This window comes from Rhineura floridana, chromosome 5 (assembly GCF_030035675.1).
Source record: "Rhineura floridana isolate rRhiFlo1 chromosome 5, rRhiFlo1.hap2, whole genome shotgun sequence".
In the NCBI taxonomy this organism is placed as follows: domain Eukaryota; kingdom Metazoa; phylum Chordata; class Lepidosauria; order Squamata; family Rhineuridae; genus Rhineura; species Rhineura floridana.
Window position 1 is genome coordinate 6,484,601 of NC_084484.1, and position 25,245 is coordinate 6,509,845.

The 25,245-nt window shown below is 39.7% G+C and overlaps 1 protein-coding gene across 4 annotated transcripts in view; it reads left to right on the forward strand.

Annotated features, from left to right (window-relative positions):
• The window catches only part of VWA8 (von Willebrand factor A domain containing 8), a 271,730-nt gene that overhangs the window by 166,055 nt on the left and 80,430 nt on the right, over nt 1-25,245 (forward strand). For 3 of the 4 annotated variants that reach the window (XM_061629912.1, XM_061629914.1, XM_061629915.1), the window contains exons 30-35: nt 12,206-12,322; nt 14,093-14,157; nt 14,262-14,387; nt 15,735-15,844; nt 20,039-20,193; nt 24,206-24,259. In XM_061629912.1, the coding sequence (XP_061485896.1) occupies nt 12,206-12,322; nt 14,093-14,157; nt 14,262-14,387; nt 15,735-15,844; nt 20,039-20,193; nt 24,206-24,259 (627 nt within the window). The remainder of the gene's footprint in view (nt 1-12,205; nt 12,323-14,092; nt 14,158-14,261; nt 14,388-15,734; nt 15,845-20,038; nt 20,194-24,205; nt 24,260-25,245) is intronic. The other variant, XM_061629913.1, reaches the window with a different exon arrangement.

Genomic DNA, 25,245 nt, shown 5'->3' on the forward strand with positions numbered 1-25,245 from the left:
TCAGTAGTAAGGCACATGCTTTCCATGCAAAGGTCCAAAATTCAATTTTTGTAAAAGACTATTGCCTGGAATCTTGGAGAGGCAATACTAGTCTATGTCATCAGGGCTGAGCTAGATGGTACCAAATGGCCTGCGTCGGTATAAGGCCTTTGTTCCTAAAAGTGGAAAGAGACTGAAGGGCCACAGTGACTCCAAAATTGACAGCCAACCCAATTCCAGTGAGTAATAATTGACATATAGAAAACACACATAATTTGGTCTACCTTCACAGGTAGTAGCTTGGGAACAACAACAATTGAAGCCACACTTCCCAATATGTTAATTCTCTTTTACCACTGTTGGGCAAGAAACAAACCACCATGCAAATAACAAGGTACATCATCAGTGGGTTTAAGTGGGTTGAGCTGACCACATGGAATCACTGTTGTTGCTTCTATGGATGTAAGGAAGTAAGGTCAGAGGTAAATAAAATGCAAATAGAAAAAGAAAAGACAGTGATGATTTCCTAAATGCAATACCATACCAACTGCAACAAGATTCCTATGAGTAAGGCAGAAAACTCAGCATCCCACAACCAGTCAGGATTCCTAACCAAAACTAAAAAAAATCCTGGCAGCCAGTCAGCCAAGGTCACAGAAATCCCCATGCAGCACAACCTGATGCAGGGGCTGCAGTTAATGAAAATCCTGTGGCACAATTGCCAACATGAGTGAGACCGTATCACCACATAATACATCTGCTCTGAAATCTGCACTGGTTGTCAATTTGCTACCAAGCCAAGTTCAAGTTGCACTTTCCATGTTATGGGTGCCACATAGTACTTATTCTGATCTTTGGAACTCCCTCCCACAAGATCTCCGGCATGCCTCTTCCCTAAATGTATTTCGGAAAGCCTTAAAGACCTGGCTTTTTCAGCAGGCCTTCGGGGTATCCGGGGAGGGTTAATTGATATAATTGTAATGCCTCCTGCCCAGTTTTAATATTATTGTTGCAGTTCTATTGTTTTTATATTGTATTACTGTATTTTATTAATTGTATTTTAATAATTTTGTAAGTCGCCTAGAGTGGCCATTGGCCAGATAAGCGACGAAGAAATTAAATTTTATTATTATTATTATTATTATTATTATTATTATTATTATTATTATTATTATTATTATTATTATTATTATTATTATTATTATTATCTTATAAGAAATCAATCCTTTAGTGTGGCATTACCTACCCTTTGGAACCCCTTGACTATTTACATTAGGCAGATGCCTTCATTCTACTCATTTTGGCACCTACCAAAAACGTTTTTTGTTTAGGCAAGCCTTCCCAGGCATGTAGAAGCTATTGTATTTTTAATCTATTTTTAACTCATTTTTATTGTTTTGAATGTTAAATAACTGTCTTTAACTGTTTTTGGCAATAATTTCATTGTTTTAATTCCTTCTATAAACCACTTTGAGTTTTTTTTACAATAAAGCAATATATAAATGTTGTAAATAAAATACATAAATAAATTTCAGAGTCACTGTGGCCCTTGGGTCTCTTTACTCTTTTATACCGACTCAGACTATTTGGTACCATCTAGCTCAGTACTGATGACATGGACTAGCATTGGCTCTCCAGGATTCCAGGCAAGATTAAATTTTGGACTTTTGTGTGCAAAGCATGTGCCCTACCACTAAGCTACAGCCCTGTTTTAAAAAGTATCTCTTAAAATTGTTCTTTTCAATTCACTAATGAATGCACAGCAGATCCACTGATCCACTGGGCAGATCCACACCATGCATTTAAAGCATATTCAACATACATTTGAAGGACATGAATCCCACCATAGATTCCTGGGATAGTTTGTTAAGGATGGTGGAAACTATAATTGTGAGGGTGAAACTACACTTCCCAGGATTCTTTGGGAGAAGTCATGCAATTTAAATGTGAGTTGGATGTGCTTTAAATGTATTATGTGGATCTGCATTACTTCATAAACTTTGCCTACAGATATGTCATTTTAATTAAATTTTAAAATGGAAATAAGCTGCAAAGCTTACTGTGTAGAGTTGCCATATTGCCCGGTTAGCCGGGTTTTACCCAGATTTTTTGCATGCCACCCAGTGCCCGTTTAGCCCCTTAGGTGGCCCGGATTCTCAGCTTTAATTAAAAAAAAAATTAAGTTTCTAAGTGGTCCAGTTCTCAAGATATACATAAAAACTGACTGTTGAATCTTTCTTTAAACAGTACTCCATAGCACTCCGTAGCTTTAACCCCACCTGTTCAGGATTGCAGCCAATCAGTGAAGCCAGGGTTGCATTTGGTTGACTTGAGGCAGTGTCTAGAAAACCTCATTGCAAGGCCAGAAAATGGTGGTTTCCCCTTGTTTTTCTGAAAATCTCATAAATTGGGTAAGTATATACATTTCAGGTTTTTTGACTCTTGTGTGCAGGAGTCAGATCCTGGGCAGTGTTTTGAAAACCTTCCCAATACTTGCTTTTGTAAAAGCAATGCTAATCCCATATCCCCAGAGTAAATCCCATTGAATTCAATAGGACTTACTTTTGAGTAGACATGGTTATGAATGTGCTGAAAATCAATGGGACTTTGGAGTGAATGTAAAAAAGAATTGTGTTTGTGTTCTAACTCTTTCTGTCCTCTCCTCCAGTCCTATTTTAAAGCAAGTAGGCAGGGCTTACTTAGGTATTACAGTTTTTATTCTGTAGGAAACTAATACTGATTTTTTTAAAACTAACACTGATTTTTCTGCAATGACCAATGGTTTGACAATAAACTATTATATGGGCTGTATGTATTTATCTGCAGTGTGTGTGTGCATGCGTGTATGGAGTGTTTCCAAAAACCCTGTGAGGTAGGGTTGGAAACCAAGGCAGCTCACAACAAGAAATAAAGCCATTTAAAATCCAATAACCATAAAAACAAGTATAAACAGTTGCAAAACAGCGTAAAGTGGCATGATTTGGAATTTGGGGTTGTGTGAATGAAGTTGCTTATCACTTGAGGTTGCATGTCTGTCCCTGTTTGAGTAAGCCCCACTGAATACACTGGGACTTGCTTCTGAATAAATAAACCTAGGATTGCACTATAAATATCTTTACAGTTTGTGTAAATAATAAATATATTTGATAGTCATGCTTATATAAATATTTATCCTATTTTTGGGTTTTGGTTAGGAATCCTGACTGGTTGTGAGATGCTTAGTTTTCTGCCTTACCCATAAGAAACTTCTTGTGGTTGGTATGGTGTTGCATTTAAGAAATCATGGTACGAAATGGCCTGAATCAGTATAAGGCAGATTCCTTGGTTCCTAAAAGTGGGAAGAGACTCAAGGGCCACGGTGACTCCAACATTTATTGATGTATTTTTATTTACAAAATTTATATGCCGCTTTATTGTAAAAAATCTCAAAGTGGTTTACAGAAAGAATTAAAACAATAAAATTATTGGCAAAAGTGTTAAGGACAGATACTTCAAAACATTCAAAATAATAAAACCAACAATGAGTTAAAAACAGATTTAAAAACACAATAGTTTCCACATGCCTGGAAAGGCTTGCCTCAAGAAAACTGCTGTTAGCAGGTGCTGAAAAGAGGCGTCAGCCTAATGTCAATAGGCAAGGAGTTCCAAAGCATAGGTGCTGCCACTTTACAGGACTGATTTCTTACAAGAGCAGAACAAGTACTATGTGGCACCCATAACATGGAAAGCACAGCTTGAACTTGGCCTGGTAGCAAATCAGCAACCAATGCAGATTTCAGAGCAGAGGTATTATGTGCTGATAGGATCTCACTCATGTCAGCAATTGTGCTGCAGCATTCTGCATTAACTGCAGTCCCCAGGTCAGGTTGTGCTGCATGGGGATTTCTGTGACCTTGGCTGACTGGCTGCTAGGATTTTTTTAGTTTGGGTTTTTGGTTATGAATCCTGACTGGTTGTGGGATGCTGAGTTTTCTGCCTTACTCATAGGAATCCTGTTGTGGTTGGTATGGTATTACATTTAGGAAAGTGTTACTGCCTTTTGTGTTGTTTTTTTCCTATTTGCATTTCACTTATCTTTAACCTCACTCCGTTACAGCCATAGAAGAAACAGCAGCATATGCAAGGTAATTAACTCCCATTAGTGATAAGAGCAAGAATTTATAATTATTATTTTAATTTAAAACAGGAGTCTTATGAGTACTTTGAAGAGGACCAGATATTTATTTTCTTTCTGAGCCCAGGACTGGGTCTTTCATGATGCCCGGTGGGGGGGGGCAGGAGAGTAGTTGATAAGACAGACATCCTGGCATTGGTAATCTAATTAGCAAGGTATGTGTGGGGTTGTTGCACACTTCCAGGCCCAGTTTCATTTTGAGTAGGGAGATGGAACCTGTGTAGATGTGGTTGATCAAAGAGAGAAGAAATTTTAAGCAAAGCTCTACTTTTATAAAACCTAAGAAACATACAGATACTTTGAATGTCTGAGTGCCTGCACCAGTGGAATACTGGAGGAACTTGTAAAACTTGCTGCAACAGTATTTAGAACTGAGCATGTGGTGTGAAAGACTCCTTTTCCTAACATTTTGGCTTCTTGTTTTTCTCCACCCACCACATCTCTGAAATATATCGTATATGTAATGGTTAACCATACTAAAAAATGTAAATAAGTTTATTTCAGTCAATGACCAGCAAAGGTTAACCATACTGCTGCCCTGACTTACTTTATTTTGTGTTTTTACTATGTTTTTATATTGATTGTGTATTTTTATTGTTTTTGTTATATTTGTAAGCTGTGCTGAGCTCTGTTTTTAACAGCAGAAGGGCAGGATATAAATTCTCTTAATCAGTCAATCAACATTCCATAGTGTTGCTCACATCTTTCCCTAGTTTTTGGTGGTAATTCCTAGGCACAAAAACAAAACAACTGGACAAATATTAATATGCAAATAATTTGCATAATATGCAAATAATTTGCATAATATGCAAATTAGCCTGCCCGGATTTGTGGAACTGGAATATGGCAACCCTATTACTGGGTGACCATGGGCTATGCTCCATCTCTCAGCCTAATCTGCCTCTCAGTGTGAAAACCACAGAGGGGGACTGTGACCACCCCAAGGAAGAAGGGCACACTTAAAATGTAGAGGAAATAATAATTTGTAAATAATAATTTACAACCATAGTGTGAAATCGGATATGTATCAAGACATAATAATAAGAAATATTTATATAGGCATGAGTGTAAAAGAGGTTCATTATTTACACAACCTGTAAAGATATTTATAGTGTAGTCCAATGTTTGTTTACTCAGAAGCAAGTCCCAATGTATTCCATGGGGCTTACTCAGACAGGGAAGCACGCACAGGACTGCGATTCAGTGATAAGGAACTTTACTCACCCAATCCAAAATTCAGAATCATACCACTTTAAGCTGTTTTGCAACTGTTTTATATTTGCTTTATGATTATTGGATTTTGAATGGCTTTATTTCTTGTTGTGAGCTGCCTTGGTTTCCAACCCTGCCTCACCGAAAATATTCCATATACACACACACTGGAGATGTAAAAAAACATACATTCCATATAATCGTTTATTGTCAAAACCAAGTGGTCATTGCAGAACATTTTTTTAAAAAATAAGTATTAGTTTCCTGCCAAATAAAAGCAGTGACACCTAAGTAAGCCCTGCCTAACTGCTTTTAAAAAAAGAAAAGGATCGTGTAATATTTGCAACTGTTGAAATGAACTCCAAACACTGTTTAGAAGAAACAAACTGTACTGAACAGTGTTGCAGCATAACCAAAAAGCTCTACTTTCGCTTTCCTACTGGTCCGACCCCCAACTGATTCTCCATACAACTGCTTCTAATTCACTTGAGTTCCTACTCACATTACATCTCCCTTTTTTTAAAAGAAAAAGATAGAAACTACTGTCTGTATCGAATTGGTTTTCTGATCACTCTGCCTCTTGATGTAGTAACAGGTAACTCAGAGTCCAAAATCTTCTCTGTATCACTGCCACTTCGTGCTACAGCTGTTCCACTTTTGTTGTCTTGAGACTGTGATAGGTCTACCTCTGATGGAGGTGCAGTTGCAGTCTCAGTAGTCTCATCCATTTTTGGTTCACAACTTGGAGTGCTTTGAAGATCTCTTCTGTTCCTTCGGTAGACAGCTAAATCATCAGTCTGAACCAAATATGATCTTGGAGTCATGTTTTGTCCAGTCACTCTCGCTGGTTTCCACACTCCATCTTGCCGAACATTAACAGAATCACCAACCTGCAAAGGTGGTAAAGGCTTTGAACCTTTGTCAAAGTAAAGCTTGTTTTTCTTGTCTTCTCTTCAGATGTGTCTGTATGTCACCTTTTACCTGCTGAGGTAGTAACAATGGTGCTGAGGTAGGCAACCTGGTTCTTAAACGTCTCCCCATTAAAAGTTGTGCAGGTGAGGCTGTATCTACTGTAGGCGTATTTCTGTAATCCAATAAACTATGATAAGGATCTGTGTTATTCAGACTAGATTTCTTAAGAATCCTCTTTACTGTTTGGATCGCTCTTTCTGCCATTCCATTTGATTGAGGAAATAGTGGGCTGGATGTTGTGTGAACAAAGTCCCAATCTTTGGCAAACATTTTAAAGTCTCTAGAGCAAAACTGAGGGCCATTATCACTGACAACCTCTTCAGGTATACCATGTCTTGTAAATACAGATTTGCAGTGTAAAATTACTGATCTACTTGTAGTGTCTTCAAGCAAACATATTTCCACATATTTTGAATAATAATCAACCAAAAGTAGATAGTCCTTTCTTTCAAATTCAAACAAGTCCATTCCTAGCTTCTGCCAAGGCCTTCTTGGAATTTCATGGTAACATTGGTTCTTTTTGGTTTTTATTTCTGAAGGTGTTGACAGTACCAGTTCTTCAATTTGGGCACACATACCTGGCTAATATACAGCTTCTCGTGCCCGCTTTTTACATAATTCAACACCCAGATGACTCTCATGTATAATATTAGTATCTCTTTCCTCAAAACTTGTGGTACTACAATTCTGTCACTTTTAAAAATGAGTCCATCATGAACACTTAATTCCTCTCTGTAATTCCAATAAACACGTATACACTCTGGAACTTCTACTTTTCTATCTGGCCACCCCTGCAAAATGGCATTTTTCAGGATTTGCAAAATGCTATCATTTTCAGTAGCCACCTGAAATTCTTTCAGTTTTGATTCGGAGATTAGTAAATAAGATAACATGAGGTTAACAGCAACCTCGGCTTCTTCAGAACTTATTCCTTCACCCTGTTCAAGATATGCCCTGGACAGGGTATCAGCAATTATTAATTCTTTGCCTGGTCTATAGTGCACTTGTAATTGATATTTCTGCAGTGTTAACTACCATCTTTGGATTCTTGGAGGTGCAGTATGCAAAGGTTTTCTGAAAATTGCCTCCAATGGTTTGTGGTCTGTTTCCACAGTCACTTTTTTGCCATAGAGAAATTGATGGAATCTTGTGCATCCAAACACTATTGCCAACATTTCCTTTTCTATTTGGGCATAGTTCTGTTGGGCCGCAGTCATTGCTTTACAAGCATATTCAACAGGTGCACCTCTTTGCAACAGTACAGCACCTAAGCCTGTAGAACTAGCGTCCACTGACAGAGTTACAGATTCTTTCACATTATAATATTTCAAAATGGTAGCTTTTGTTAATAGTTCTTTCAACTGTGTGAATGCTGTTTCATGAACTGACATCCAGCAAAATTTAACATCTTGGGCCAACAGCTGTCTTAAAGGGGTTGTTACTGTTGATAAATTTGGGATAAACTTTGCTTTATCTTTGAAGATCAGCTTTGTTACTTGGACTGGGCATATCAGTGATGGCCTCTATTTTAGATGAATCAAGTTTTAGTCCTTCTTTGGTTAAGATGTGTCCTAGTATTTTATTTCAGTCATGGCAAATTTGCATTTCACTTTGTTCAGTTTCAGATTCCTCTCTCAGCAGCTGTCCAGAACTCTCTTCAGTCTCCCATTATGTTCCTGTTTGGTCTTCCCCCACACCAGGATATCATCTATGTAGCATGTGACCCTATCAATACCCCCAAATGTCTGTTGGATCATCCTCTGATAGACTTCAGGAGCTGAAGAGATACCAAATGGCATTCTTGTAAATCGGTACCTGCCAAAAGATGTATTAAATGTACATAGCCTGGAACTGTTGTCATCTAGCTGAATTTGCCAGAATCCACTACTGGCATCAAGAACAGTAAACAATTCTGCTTCTGCTAGCTTACTGGTAATTTCTTCTACAGTAGGCAATTGAAAATGTTCTCTTAAAATTGCTTTGTTCATATCTCTTGGATCTAAACATATTCTTATCTGGTTCCGGCCAGGATTGTCTACAACCACAATGGAATTCACCCACTCTGTAGGTTCTCTTACCTTAACTATGACTTTTAATTGCTCCATACGAGTCAGTTCCTTTTGGACTTTATCCCTTAGTGCCACTGGAACCTTCCGAGGTGCATGAATTACAGGTGGAACCTGTGGGTTGATTTTGATGGCGTATTTCTCTGGTAAACAACCTAAGCCTTCAAACACATCTTTGTATTCAATGGCAACATCCCATTGATCTACTGGAGCTCTTTTCATTAAATTAACTCTTTGCACCAAATTTAAATTAGTCACAGCCCGGAGACCAAATACAGCTTGTGCATCAAAGTCTACTATGTGAAATTCCAACTCAGCTCTTTGATCTTTATACTTGCAATCCAGGTTACATTTACCAGACACATGTAGTCTTTCTCCAGAGTAGGTTATTAATCTGGCATTTGAATGCTGAAGTGGTTCAGCTTGCAAGGCTTTGTATGTTTTTAAAGACATTGCATTAGCCTGTGCTCCTGTGTCAAACTTAAAGGTCACATACTTGTGATCATTTATGAGAAGATCCACACACCATTCATCTTCCAGAGCTGTAGAATTCAATGTGCCAACGAAGAAATCATGAGCATTTTTAGTTGTATCTGCTACTGAGAACATTTATCTGTGTTGAAGTTTTCTATCTCTAGTTTTACACATTTTAGCAAAATGATTAAGTTTGCCACATCTTCTGCATTCTTTTCCATATGCAGGACAAACATTTATGTCATGATGACTGATACCACACTTCTAGCAGGCCTTTGCTGCTGTGGCATTTCCTTTTCTTGGGGGCTGGTAGTAGTGCCAAAGCTCCATTTGCTCTGAGGCTGGCTTACTTTTGGCTTTTCAAAGGTACTTTTGCCCTGTAAGGCATCCATTTGTTTTTCTGTTGCCCCAAAGTCTTTCATCTGTTTTGCAGCCACTTCTTCTGCCCTGCACATATTCACTGCACACTCAAGGATTAAATCACTCTCTCTCCGTAACTTGGCTCTCAATCTGTCTTTCTGAATGCCACACACTATGCAATCCTTAATAAGAGAATCACACAGCTCCCCAAATTCACAGGTCTGAGCCAAAAGCTTCAAATCAGTCACATATTGGTCTATACTTTCTCCTTCACTCTGTATTCTAGTGAAGAACCTGTGCCTTTCATAAGTAACATTTCTTCTGGGCACACAATATGCTTAACATTTATTCATCAAAACTTGAATTTTATTTTTATCTGCATCATCATCAAACTGGAAAGTATTAAATACCTCTCTTGCTTCTTCACCTGCCACATGCAGAAATAATGCTGACTGGAGTCTCTCATCTTTCTTATCTGCTCCACTTGCAATGCAGTACAATTCAAACCCTTGCTTCCATCTTCTCCAGTTCTCTGCTGCATTTCCTTCAGACACCAACGTTCCCGGAGGCTTCAGCTGGTCCATTTTTCACTGCCTTATGTTTTTAGGTAGTTTTCTGACACCATGTAATATTTGCAAGTGTTGAAATGAACTCCAAACACTGTTTAGAAGAAACAAATTTTACTGAACAGTCTGTTGCAGCATAACCAAAAAGCTCTACTTTCGTTTTCTTACTGGTCCCACCCCCAACTGATTCCCCATACAACTGCTTCTAATTCACTTGAGTTCCTACTCACATTACAGATCGGAGGGGGAGAAACAATCCTTTTCTATGTTTACTCAAAAATCCCACTGATTTTCAGCACAATCCTAACCATGTCTACTCAAAAATAAGTCCTACTGAATTCAGTGGGGTTAGCTCTCACCTGGAATTAGCATTGTAGCTTTACTCTCAAAAAAGCTTCATATTGGGAAGGTTTTCAAAATAGGTTATGAATCAGATGAATAATCTGCCCTCCTCAACAGTCCAGTAAAATTTAAACTTGTTTGACTCGTTAATTTAAAAAGTATAACACTGAAGCATGTACACTTTTTAAAACTTCTGTTCAAAAATTATTTGAAAGAGAAAATGTATATGCCATTTTTGCAAATAATTTAAAAAACTCTGCATGTACACTTTTATGCCTACCAAGACCCTGCTGTGATCTTATGTTGTAGTGCAATCCTATGCATGTTTACTCAGAAGCAAGTCCCAATCCTGTACAAAGAAAGTACATTTTATGCTGCTGAAAGCTATATGTTTACTAAATTCCTGATGTGAGACAAGCAGGAAATGGAAATTGTGGGTTTATCTATTGCTTGGGGGTCAACAAATCTTGTCAATCACAACCCTGACTTCACTTTTTGGCTAAAAACCTGAAAGGGTAGGGATTAGAGCAGTGGGTACTAACAGAAGTTGAGGGGGGGGGCTGACATTTTTGTTTATATCTTTTTAACCAGACCACCTAGAAACTTAATTTAAAAAAGAAAGACAGATAGAAAGCTAAGAGTCCGGAGATTAACATGACTCACCTGGAGAGGACCCAAAAAAACTGAAGTCTCTGGGCAAAAACTGGAGACCTGTCACCCTAACTTAAACCCTTCTTTGCCAGAACAAAGTAGGCTAGATTAAATGTTCCCTAGCCTGACTCCATCTTTTCTCTAAGATTTCTATCTTAATTTCTAATCAGAGAAATGTTTTTGTTTCAATTATATGCTCCAGGCAACTGTGATTGATGCTTAATGTATCATGCTTAATGACATCACTCAGGCCTGCTCCATGACATCATTAGGGCCTGCCCCTGAAATGTCAGAGTTTGAGATGCTTCTGACCTGGCAACCCTATTTTGTATCAATAGGTACTGTGGCATGTGAGCATTTGCAAACACTTTGTTAGAATTAAATAGGGTTGTCTCCAACGTATAATGATAGTGCTTGGTCATATTTTACCTGGTTTAAGCAAGAATAATTCTTTTTCAAAAAGAGATGTTGATTTTTTGAAAATAACTACCAGGAGGAACGTATGGGTGGAGATTTGGATGCTTTATGTTGCATTTAAGGGATTCTTAAATGCAACACATGGAGACTTGGCTAGAACCTTTCTTCCTACTACCTGGTTTTCCTGCCATCTGAAGTGGCATTGCCCAGATACAGATTTACCACCTCAGTAAGAATTAGGCCTAATTCAGTCTGTGAATATTTAGGATGCCAAATCTCTCAAATTTACATTTCTGCAAAAGTGATGCTTGCCTGTCTTTTCGGGTAAAGTTAACATTCCTTTCAGCATCTTAAATAGCTAGTTGTTCCAGTTTTATTTGTTATGTTGTTTTTCCTTTACTGATGAAGTAATAAAGGTCACTCTTACTATGAATGATTTATTGCCCCAAAAGCAACTGTCTATTTCAAGCAGGAAGCTCTTCATCAGGAACAGAATCTTGGCCATCATTTTAATGTAGTAGTAGTTGAAGAAGTGATCTGTAGCAGATCTGGGAGTTAAACTCTGATTGTTTCTTTGGTGATTTCCCATCAACACCACATGGAGTTTTGTGGGTGTCTTTGTCTGCCTTCTAATAGTAGGTTAGGACCAATTTGATACAAAAAGCCAACTATGTATTTCTCTTCTAAATCAAGAATTGGATCTAACAGTGAACTTTTAAAGATGTTTTAGAGTGCTTTTAGTGTTTTTGTTTGCCACCCAAGGCTCCATCTGGGAGGAAGGACAGGATATATATTTAATAAATTAAATAAATAAATAAAAATTTGAACAAGGACAAACTTCTGTTGAGGGGGCCCCTTTTGGAACAAGCCTTGGTAGTGTTTTCCAACAAAGTGAAATGTACTCAAATTTCTAAAAATATATTCAGTTTCACTTTTTAAAGTAAAGGTAATTAATGATGTCGTGCAGCTTTGAACATGCTTTCTTTTTGCAGAGTAATGTTGTTTTATTACTGGACACAAACACTGGCTCCATACGTCAACTTTTACTGATGCCAGATGCGACAGAGGGTCCTAAAAGGATATCCTGGTGGGGCACCAAGGAGGAGGGGGTAAGGAATAGCAGTATCCCAACCATCTTTTAGGGAAAATCAGATGCTTCAGCCTCCTCCAGATCTAGTTATCACATTCATATTGTTTAGCCTTTATGAGTGGCAACTCATTTAAAACAGGCTCTTTACTTTAAGACTTCTTGCAATAATGCAGTATATGTGTGTTTTATGGTACTACACAACTATTGTTCTTGCTGCAGGGACTAACATAGCTACTCTTTAGGAATTTGTGTGTATTATTTATTTGTTTATTTATTTATTAAACTTGTATACCGCCCCATAGCCGAAGCTCTCTGGGCAGTTTACAATAACTAAAAACAAATACAATTTAAAATACATCTTTTAAAAAACAATTTAAAACACAATTTATTTATTGCTTCATTCACTCATTCATTCCTTCATTCAATTTCTATCCTACTGTTCCTTCCAAAGGACCCCAGGGTAGCAAATAATGAAGTAGCAAAACAATACAATTAAAATAAACTAAAAAGATATTTAAAACATTTTAAAACAGTCATATACCCTCATAGCTAATGTTCACAACACATTTTTGGTATTTTGGTTCCTAAGGCAATGTGTTCAATCATTGATCCAACATCTGAATGCTATATCTGCATCCAATACCTTCTCTCTTCCCCATCTCCCCCCTCCTAGCATTTAGTACTTATCATAATTACTTGACTCTTGGAAGGATCCCTTATATACTACCCTTTGCCTTTTGGTGGGTTCCAGTGGGTCACTAGAACAGCCTAAGTCTACCAGAAACTCAAGCATCCTTTGATATGGAGTGTTTCTGTCCTACCTGTTAAATAGCCATCTTGCATTTTACCTAGTTGACATTTACCTCCTTCAGAGTTAAACTTCTCAACCATTTATTGTTGCACAGCCATCTCACACTTGGCTGGTCAGTCACAACCTCAGCAACAGTCACAGGACATTCACTAAGCCAGGGGTAGCCAACATGGTGCCATCCAGATGTTGCTGAACTACAGCTTCCATCATTCTTGACCATTGGCCATGCTGCCTGGGGCTGATGGAAATGGGAATCCAATGATACCTAGAAGATATAACATTGGCTATCCCTGAACTAAGAAGACAAAGTTGCAGCTGCTACTGCTGGAGTAAGTGAGCTGTTGAGCATACACACTAAAGTCAAACTTACACATATGCAGAAATTGCCTTTGGAGGAGCTACATAGCTGTGCATGTGAGAGGGCCATTGGTTCAGTACTTAGAATGTCCACGTAAAAGAACTGGGAAATATCTCTGGCTCAGTCTTTAGATTGACCAATGGTCTGACACCTTCCCATGAGAAATCACTTTTATTCCATTGTGATCTAGTTTGTGTCAAATAGTGTATAGGCAATCTTTTGTAATAAGCATTTATATGTAAGTAGAGTGCACCCTGCTGGAAAACATTGTTACATCCTGTGATGATTCAGCTGAATACAGAGCAAAAGTGGGGAAGGATTTTTTTCTTACAATGCAACATTGTGCAAATGGGTAGGGATCTGTAGGTAACACAAAACATTTAGCTTTAAGAGAAAAGCAATTGAGTGGGTAGGACTTCAGGTGATGTTTTTGGAATATAGTACTATATTGTTCCCAAACAAAGTCTGTTTGGATTAGGAATCTAATATGAAGCACATTTTTAATATATTGGCTAAATGTTCATTTTCTGGTTTCTCTCTTTTTAAAACTGAAGTTATTGTGAGCTTGGTAATATTGTAAGTTTTAAATTGATAATTTTGTAATTTGTTTTTTTTCTTAGAAGAGTCACAAAATGTGCAAAGAATTTTCACACAAAAACTGGCTGGTGTTCTATAAAGAGGAAGGGTGAGAATTAGCTACTCTGTCCCATTCCCTCCCCTCATAGCAGAAAACAGACCTGCAATTGTCCTCAGGCTAATTTTTTTATTTCTTACTATTTTATTTTGCAGGAGTCGTCTTACTGTTCTAGATGTCCTGGAAGGCCATGCTCACACCATCACCCTCCCTATCAAGCTCAACTCTGTCTTTTTAGTGGCTGAAGACCACTGGCTTCTGGTGGAGAGCAAAACAAACCAGTAGGATAAACATACTAACAGATATACTTGCATGTTCCTACTTACAAATATACTGTAGATACATATCTGGCTTCTCCCATACCTAAATATTCACCTGAAAATGTTGGGCCATAACTTCTGAAAACCCGAGTTTTTTTTGCCTGCTGATTTAGCAAATCTTTTGGCATGATCCAGTCAAATATAAGCCAAACTGTGACTTAGCAAGAATGAGCAAGTGTGCAGGTATCCAGAGCTTCTGCTTCACTTCTCCCCTGGTCCTGCTGCTGCCACACATGATTTGGCTTTGTGTTTTGCATGAACCTGGGTCTGTGAGTTGCCTCACTTGTAAGACACCACAAGCTATAACTAAAGTTTGTTCTTGGTTTCCACACATGGTTTGTTTGCGGGAGACAAATCATGAGACTGGGTTCACACATAACAGTAAACCAATGGCTTATCTGTTGGGTGCGAGACAGCAACAGGGTCAAGGAAGAAGCAAATCCACTGCAGTTTTTGTACTGGGTACCTGCATGCTTGCTCATTCTTGCTAAGTCATGGTTTGGATTAGCCTTATGTGCAAAAGAGGCTACTGATTTCAGTGAGAGTTAAAATGTTTTTACCCTAGCCTATTGAAATCAATGAGGTTTTAAAGCAGTTAACAAAGTTAAAATGTATATACTGCCTTTCTTTTCAAGAGGAAATACCAACAAGGTTGTTAAGAGTTATGAATGTTAAGTAATCGGTAAACCATGGAGTGGTGAAAAAAGTGTAATAATATTTGTAATGGTGTCTACAAGGACCAAGACTATCTGCAATCATAACAGAAAGATGACCTCTGCAATCTTCTGTCCTAAATTTGAGACTTAGGAACATTCTTACTGTACCCAGGGAGTCAGAGTTGCTACTTTCTTGTGGCTCCATCCCAGGTTGCAATAAACAATGGTGGTATGTGGGAAGAAACCATGTCTTCAGCCTGTCTCACTTAATTCCCTGTACTGAGATGTGGCTGATATTATACTGGGTTGGGTCATGGTGAAATGGAAGCCACGTCACTTTGTTAATGTGAGAATAAGCACTAAGACTGATTTGAGGGGGAAGGAGAGAAAAATTCTCTTTTGTGGACACCATAAGCTCTTGTAAAAGCTTGGGATTTTCACATCTAATTTTAAAAGGAAAATACCAAGCTATCGTGGTTAAGAGCTGAGTTGGCAAATATTTCTAATGAAGTCACTTCAGACTGTGCATGTGAGAGAGAACTGGAGAGAGAGATTTAGGGGCTCAGGATGAGAGCCAAACTATTGTTGTGATCAGTGCAATGGACATATGGCCACTTTAAATAACCAGTGGTTGATTCCACATAATTTGCAGGAAATATCTTTTAACTAAGCCTCTGCATATGGAATCTGAAGGAAATGGAGTTTGCCAGTTACATGCATTGAATGAAGAGCCAGTGGAGTCAGAATCTGGGCTAACAACAGGTACTGAATTTAAAACTGATTTGTCACTTTATCAGTCCAGGTTTCCTCATGGTCAGTTATGCTTTATGTAGCTTCTGTTTGCATGATCATGTGAACTAAAACCTTTAAAAAGGCAATCCTTAGTCATTATTAATCTAACTACTACTAAAGACACACAGCTAATAAGATCTTGGTCTCTTTGTGATTATCTACTTCTCACTGAGGTGTAAATCTGTGGTCTGCTCCATTTCAAGCTCTATGTAGAGGTTATGTGCTTCTCCATACAGCCTAAAATTCCCTCCATGTGGAGAACCACCATATATACAGGGCATTTTGTGGCTCCTCCATTCATGCCAGCACCCCACCATATTTTAACCAGAACACATTTTTAAAACTAACATCAGTGGTGTACAATATCAAGAATATGTTATTTACAAGCATTTTAATGTGTCAGACCTTGAGGATCTAGATTCTAAAACCTGCTTTCTACTCTTCCAGGTCTTTCTTATATAGAAAGATCCCAACATTTATTAGGTAATAGACCTTTTTAATATAACTTCGTAATTATACAGCCACAAGAGTAGCTGTATACTATAGCCAGCATGGAATTTTCGCATTCCACAATGTGAAATTGGAGATACCACTTGCCATTTTGATGCTTCCCATAAGCTCATTTCAAAACAAAACCTTACAAAACTTATAGTCTTGAACTCAGAAATGCTTGCTTAACAATTATCTTCATTTTCATGATGATACACAGAATCAAGAGTTGAAAGTGGAAAACAAGAGAAGAAAATCCAGACCCCTGTTGGCCTTTTTTCTGTCAGAATTCTCATAATTTCTGGAAATTAATTGAAAATCAGCCATGTTCACAGAGTACCTGTAATCCTATTATTGACCTTGCCCCATACTCTGACCTTCATCTTCTGCAGTTTAAGTTAAAAAAAATGCCTGGCTGAATTCTAATTAATTTTAAAAAATTAACATTGGAGTCAATGATAAGCGCAGGAATGCTCAGTAAGAACTGTCAGTGTTCTAAAAGCTAGACTCACTGCTGTTTGGTTTGGCTTATCAGGAGGCCACAGCCACGGCAGACATTTATTCCACTTTAAACAGTCATGGCTTCCCCCAAAGAATCCTAGGAAGTGTAGTTTCTAAAGGGTGCTGAGAGTTTTAGGAGACTCCTATTCCCCTGACAGAGCTCCAGTGGCCAGAGTGGTTTAACAGTCAGTCTCTCTTCTGGGGATTGTAGCTCTGTGAGGGGAATAGGGCCTCTCCTAGCAACTCTCAGCATCCTTCACAAGCTACACTTCCCATGATTCTTTGGGGGATGCCATGACTGTTTCAAGTGCAGTAAATGTCTGGTGTGAATATGGCCAGGGACAGCTTTGGTTTAAATTTTGATGGAAGACTACATGTGTCTGCTGTTGTAATAAAAAGTGGGAAACACTGAAAAACACTGATACTGCTCACAATGTTTTCATTTTGGAAAGGAAAGGGACTTCCCCTCTGCCCAGTGCCAACCCACCCAAGCTCCTCCCCTCCTCCTTCCTCCCTCCCCCTATCCTTACCCCTTCTCTCCCCCTTCCCTGGCCCTCCCCCCTTCCTGTTCTTCCCCCAGGTTAACTTCACCTATCCTTAGCATGATTGTACAGGAGTAAATCCCACTGAATGCAAAAAGCATGCAAATAATCAAACCTGTCCCCCTCCTCCTCCATTTCCCCCCTTCCTTTGCCCCTCCTTCCCTCTCCCCATCCCCTTCCAATCCCCTCCCCTCTCATCCCCTCCCTTCCTCCTTCCCTCTCCTCTCCCCTCCCCTCCCCCTTCTCTTCCCCCATGGTCAGTTTTACCTATCCTAAGGATGATTGCAAGGGAGTAAATCCCACTAAACTCAATACGCATGCAAATGATCAGACCTTTCCCTTCCCCTCTCTCCTCTCCCCTCTTCCTTCCTCCCCAGCTCCCTCCCTCCTCCCCAGCTCCCTCCCTCCCTCTTTTCTACCCGTGGTCAGTTTCACCTATCCTAAGCATGGTTGCACAGGAGTAAATCCCACTGAATTCAATAAGCATGCAAATGATCAAACGCCCTCCTCCTTCCCTCCCCCTTCTGCCTGCTCCCATCCCCTCCTCCTCTCTGTTCTTCCTCCTCCCCTCCCACCCCCTCCCCTGTGGTCAGTCCCCTATCCTAAGCATGATTGCAGAGGGGTAAATCCCATTGAACTCAATAAGCATGGAAATGATCAATGTATTCTTAGCAAACTTGCACAGGATCCCAGTTCTTACTTCCCAGATTAAAAAGCAGAGAAATTCACTAATAGGCAAAAAACCTTGCGGTTTAAGGACGTACCTAGCCAACAGATATTTCTACCAAACTTTAAAAAGCAGGGGGAAAGCAGCAATAGTGAATGCACCAGGGGAGCAGGAGACCTGACCTCCTCCCTGAGATATTGTACTGCCCTACAAATTTGTCAAAATGCAAGCACAATTTGGTTTGGACTTTCACTCACAGTCCAATCCACTTCCTGTGTAGCTTGGAAGAAGTTAGTAACATATGCCTCTGAGCATATGGTGAGTGGTGGCAATACCTGCAATCAGCCGAAATAACAGAAACAAGACATGAGCCGTCCTGATCTTGTTTTAGCAGGGAGGAAGCAACAATATTAAGACAGTTGATATGGCTCAGATGGTCATTTTAGATATGTTTGATTTACTTTGCAATTTTAGTGACATTTCCTATAATAAATCATTTTCTTTTGCTTCTGTTTCTGTGAATATATGAAGTACAGCAACACTTTGTATTTGTGTTTATTTTTTGTGAGCCGCCTTGAGGGCCTTTTTAACCGAAAGTCAGCATAGAAATAAACCATAACATAACATAACAAAACTTTGCATAATTTATACTGAAAAAACTCCCAAAAATAATTGTGGAATAATGGCACTGACCATTCTGCAAAATAGTCTCCAGTAGACATGAGGAGTGTCTCCGTTTGCACAAAATAAAACAGTGGGAGGTGAAATATATTCTAGCAAATTTGTAGGTATGCTCTGTTTTTAATTGATCGCTCCCACCCTTCCTTAAGTGGTGTGGTTTAAGCATAGCAGGCAGAACACACACATCTTGGTTGTTGTTTTTTCCAACAGCTAGATTCATTGCTTAAGTAGCATCATATTGTAATCAGTCTGATTTTACACCAAACTGCAGTTTGATTCAATTGTTAATGCACCCAGAATAGAAATAGAACATAACCTCCAGTTTGAAACACAAAAGGCGGTCTTCATCATCATATGACATTGACCAATAAGAAGACTTTGAAATTAATAAAAATAAATTTGGCACAGATTTCTAGGATGAATAACGAGAGAAATATAATTTTCTAGGTTAGATTTTCTGTAGAAACAGTAGTAACACAGGAGAAAAGTAAAGTAAGAACACTAACAAACATGCAAAAAATGTAATTATCCATCTTTGGAGATGTAGTCCTGATTGCAGGTGTTGCCACCACTCACCATATACTCAGAGGCACGTGTTACCAAATTCTTCCAAGCTACACAGGAAGTGGATTGGACTGTGAAAGACCAACCCAAATGGTGTTTGCATTTTGACCAATTTGTAGGGCAGTCCAATATCTCAGAGAGGAGGTCAGGTCTCCTGCTCCTCTAGCTGCCCAATTTTTCTGCTTTTTAAAGTTTGATAGGTTTTTTTGCCTATTAGTGAATTATATAGTAAAATGGCTCCAAGAACTCTGGGTTTGAAAATCCTGGCTATTCTCCTATGTAGGCTTACCATACATTTCCATAAAATGGTTTGCAGTGTTAGGATGTTGTATGCATTCCATCTGGAAATGTTTGGTAAATGAAAGTATAAGGTAGCCAATGTAAAATACTTTCCATATGTCTGCTACTAGAATGTTGTCTAAATATGGTTCATGATAGCATATTATCAAGCACAACAATTATCCCTGGAGGTGTATTGTGATTCCTGTACTTTTCTGCACCACATGCTATTCCCCAGGTGATAACTGCATCTTATCACTCATTAAATCTTAGCTGCTGTGCCATACAAATCCTAATCAACCTATCTATTATCAGTGGACTTAAGTTAGTTATGACTAACTTAAGTCTGTTGATTTCCAATAGGTGTACTTGGAGCATGTCTTTTCTTTTTGTGGACTAAATAAATATGCTTTTGCATTTGTTTACTTTACTTTTGCCTAGCTTTAGAACTGCTTGTGCCACAGGCAGTTTCATGTGACCAGTTATCTTCAGAAAACCTAAGTGCAGCAATTGGGCAGAAAATCAGCTCACCCAACAGAATACTCTCTGATGAACATAATTATGCTACTCTCATTGTTGGATTTCCACACCTCATGGTAGGCATTGTTATTACTTAATTTAAATTTGAAATGTCAGCATCCAACATAATTCTCTAACTAAGAAATTGTTAGAGCTAACATAATGAGCTGACAAAGATGAAGGAATAATAAAATAAAATAATAAAAATAATGAATAATAAAATAACAAAATGCAATGCTATTGTAAAGGATGCAATATTAATTTGGATAGTTAAAACTAGATAAGCTTCACAAGGCTTTCAAATCCTGACCCTGCAGGATGTTCTCTGTATAATGGAGGCATGTGTAGCACATCTGCAGTGCCCCAAAACAAAGAATATATCTCAGGGTGCTAAAAAAAAGTGGTTTTTATTTTCAGAATATGGGCTGTTTTGAAAATAAAGTGTACATACATTGTCAGCATCTTGGATTGTATTCTTTGTTTTGGGGGTCATTTTGGATGCTCTCCAGTTTTTGCATTTTTTCACATCTGCAGTGCCATCATAATGTCAATGTCTACTGTACAGCATTGGCAGAGCATAAGGTAACCCACCTCCTCTTACTTACTGGCTTGTGCAATAAGATTTAACCAAAAGATGCCTAGGAAATTAGATGATGCCATACAGACAAATTAAATGTAGCACTTCAGTAAAAGTAATATTTTCCAGTTAAAAACCTGCTTAGTTTACAATGGCATTCTAAAGAGCTAACAAGATGCAGGAAACCTGGAAAGAAGTTTTGTAAGTAGATTTCCCCACTTTTTAAAAATCAGCATCTATTGTTTTCTTACCTTACTTAAAACAGTGTGGTTGTGGTTGCCATGTGGCTTCATGCTATGTTGTTGCAGTACATTCTGCACAGAGGAGATCATATGGGGGGGTTGGTGTGGTTTCTCTGTTTCACTGTTTCTCCTCCCTTGCAAGTTAGGTGTCATGAGGAGGAGGTATATCAAATTGGTCAGCCCATGTTACTTCCTCTATTACTAGGGTGATTTAGGACAGAGATAGCTGCACTGTTAATCTAAGAATGGTCTCTTGGGTATCCTGCCTCTGAACTGGTAAAATTACCTCAGAGAACCACAAAGAACCACAGGATTTCCCAAATTTTCCCTGTGGGAAGGGTAGCTAGAAACAGACATGGGAAACTGGTGGCTATGGATATACTGAAATCAGCATCGCTTTCCCCACTCCTAAAATAAAATAAGAAGAAAATGTGTATTGCAATTCATTGCAACATATATGTAAAGCAAAATGTTTTGACAAATCCCACAAAGTGCATGATTTTGTAATACGAGGATCTTTCTGCCCTGCTGCAGTTGCCTAATGCATTTGTGGCTTGTAACTATTTTCCAGTGTGTCATGCTTTTACACATTCTTTGTGACATTCAGCCCCATTTAAAAAAAAAAAGGTAGAACCAAGCTCTGTCCCTGCCATGACTCTAGAGTCCAGCAATGACCAATTCATAAGCTATAGTGTTACTGGCTAAGTAATCAGACCAGGTTCCTGGCTCTAAACCTGATACTGGCAATCACAGGACCACTGGACCTGAGGCTATTGGGCAGAATCTTGATGAATCAGATTCCACAGCACCAGGACGTATAGAACTGGAGATAGGACCCTCGCAGGCACCTTCTCCTTGGCAAGTGAGTGCCTCTCATGTTACCTCACCAGGTCAGTGGCGCAGGAAACAAGCCAGGCGAGAGGCCATAGAGCACAGGAGCCCATCTGCAGGCCAGAGGGTTGGGGGCAGAGCATAGGAGAAGTGGACTGGAGGCAGCAACTCAAAAGGCCTCAGCATTTCTAACCCTTGTTGAAACAAGTTGCTCACTAGGAGCTCTCCATGATAACTGTTCTGCCTTGCCCTGTGGGCTCCTCTGCAGGACCAGAACAGGACAGTTCTGCCACTGCTCAGTTCAGAGTTACAATCAGAACTACTGTGTATTCTTCAGCTGCCAAGGTAGATTGATACCAAATTCTGTCTACTGGATTGAGTGCTGCTCTTGTTTCTTATAAGGCAGTATCATCCGTACTGGCTCCAGAATGTAAGGAGTTCATATTTGTCATAGTTCCAGGACTAGCAAAAGGGCTAGTGACCCAGCAGCACTGACATTCTCCCTCTGCATGAAGGTCAGAGGCAGCTTGAAATTCTCAGTTTGCATGCTCCACCACCACTGGGTTAAGGGGGACATTGAGAACGCTCAGCCTGAGGGCTACCAAAGTCCTGGATGCTGCCACTCTATGAGAAACCAGAAGGGCACTCTGTCCATAAGCCAGAAGTTGGCAGCAATTTACCTCGGCACTGTTGTATTTATTGTAACTCTAAACTGTAGTAATGCCTGAGCCTTCTTTCAGCCGCTCATATGGATTGCCTGGTGAATGCTAGGATTCTAATTTAGATACAGAACCTTCCTGTCTTAATTCATCCATGTACTCATTTTGGATGCTTGCATTAGGGAAAGCAACAACAGTCCTGACATTTATGCATGTAGTACTTTCTATTGCACGTTTTGCACCAATAGAAGGATATTATTTTAAAAACATTTATTTAAAGTATTTCTTACCTGCTGTTCATTGTCAAGCAGTCCCAGAATGGGTCTTAATTAAAATTCAGGTCCATATAAAATGATACAAGCACATTTGCTAAAACAAGGTATAAGAAATAACATCCAAAATAAAACATTGAACTTCAACAGGCCCATGCATTAATGTCCGGCAGAGACCTGGACAAGCGAGTGAATCTTCAGCTGTACTAAAAACTCACAAGAGTGAGCACCAGCCATATCACAAGGGGTAGGGAGTACCACTACCAGAAAGGCCCTCCCTACAGTGCCATATAATGAATTTCAGTTAGCTGTGGTACAATCAAGAGGGCCTCCCCAAGAGATCTCAACAGACAGGTCTATATGAGAAAAGTCGTTTCCTCAACTATCCAGATCCTGAGTTGTGTAGAGTCAGTACAAATATCATGTATTGTTGTATTGTAAGTCAATACAAATATCATGAGCCTGGCTCAGTAGCACATTGGCAGGCAGTGCTGTTTTTTCTGGATATACCATTTATATTGGTGTTGTATATTCATAGCAGCTTAGCTGCCACATTCTGCATAAGCTGCAGCTTCTGAACTGCCAGCTTCTGAACTGCCAGCCCCATATGGAGTGCATTACAGTATTCCACTTTTGAGATTGCTAGCACATGGGTCACTCTAGCTAGGTTCTCTCTGGCCAGGCAGGCCCGACACTAGCACATGGCCAGGTTGGGCACTGGCCTGAGGGCCCAGGATCTCACACAGGGCCTCAAGGGGCTCTCCCAGGATAAGTGCAGACCAGCAGCAGAGGGAATTAGCAGGTGGTGGCATGGGCAAGACCCGGCCATCTCCACAGCAACAGAGTCTGTCCTGCTCAACTGCTCCGCTGCTAGCGAAGAGAAGAGAAGAGAAGCGGTAGGCCAGTTACTAAGGAGCTGCCCCAGCCTATCATGAGTTTCAGGCAAGGGAGGAGGGGCAGAGCTTACTGGCCTGTAGCAACAGAAGTGAGGCAATGGTGAGGGGAGGAAGTTGCTGAAAAAGAGCCTAACTATGTCTATCCTAATGTTTGCTCAGAAGTAAGTCCTGTTGAATTCATAAGAGCTTCTCCCAGGTAAATATAGTTAGAATCGCAGCCTAAGAGTGGGATATGGAACTTGGAAGGAAGGTAAGAAGGCTTTCCTGGTTTTCTTAGGCTGCAATCCAATAATGTCTACTCAGAAGTAAGCTCCATTGGGTTCAATGGGACTTACTCCCAGATAAGTGTGCATTGGATTGCAGCCTTATTTACATAATAATTATTGCCTCCCCATGCCTTCATTCCCTTTGCACCACTGATCTGACAGTGTGTATGTGTGTGTTAAGACTTTCCCTCTCCTTTTACAGTCAAGCTTCCATTGTTCAGGTCTGTGCTGGGGCTTTTGTATATGAATTCCTTTTCGTCTGCCCCCCTCACCTACACAACACCCCAGTTGTAGCTGGAAAATTCCTATTTATTATTTTCATTGATATCTTGCTTTTTCTATACAGAGCTCAAAGATGGTTCTTCCCCTCCCCATTTTATCCACTCAACACCCCTGTGAGGTAGGTTAGACTGAGAGACAGTTACTGACACAAGGCCACCAGAGCTGGATTAAGCTGAGGAGGGCCCCTAGGCTGATTCTGAGCTGCCTGCCGTCCCATCCCATCCCATCCCCCCACTTCACCTACCTTTCCGCTTTTTTTGCGGCTGAGTGCACTATGTGCGCAGGTTTACCATCAATCAAGATGGCGGCCGAGGTTTCCCTAAGGGGCTGAAGCCTCTGCCGCCATCTTGGTTGATGGCAGCAATGTGCGCATGTAGCATGCATGCGTGCCATCAACCAAGATGGCGGCAGAGGCTTCAGCCCCTTAGGGAAACCTCTGCCACCATTTTGATTGATGGCAAACCACAAAAAACAGCGGAGAAAAAGGTAAGTGAAGCGGAAGCTCTTGTCCCGCGATCCGCAGCTCCTGTCCTGCTTCCACAGATCACGGGCCCCCAAGAGCTCCAGGCCCCTAGGCTTCAGCCTACTAAGCCTAATGGATAATCCGGCCCTGAAGGCCGCCCAGCGAGCTTCATGGCTGAGCAGAGATTTGAAACCAGGTCTGATAGGAGGTCCTAGTTATCATGTGTCTCTTTAACTTGGAAGCTTGTACATTAATGATGCTTGGTGGTACACGGCATGTTCCGAGGCTAATAGTTTATCTCTAGAAAGACCCTTTTTTTCAGTCCTTCATACAAATAATAGCATTAAATCTCCGCCAATGCTGTGTGTTTATTCTGCACTAGACATCAAAGGTGATTCTTCTTATTAGACATTTTTATGAGGGTTTCCAATGGACTGAGGCATGCTGGAGTATTGTGTTGCATCTGTGTTTATATGGGTCTACAGTATATGAAGGTTTCTCTGCTATGTACCTATGATGTAGAGGTATCCTTTAGTGTCATTTTTGTACACTATACACACTTCTTAACATACAGTGAATTGTAGCTGAATTATTGTGAATGCCTTTTTTTTGAGAAATTGAATTTTAACTGTTAAAAAACA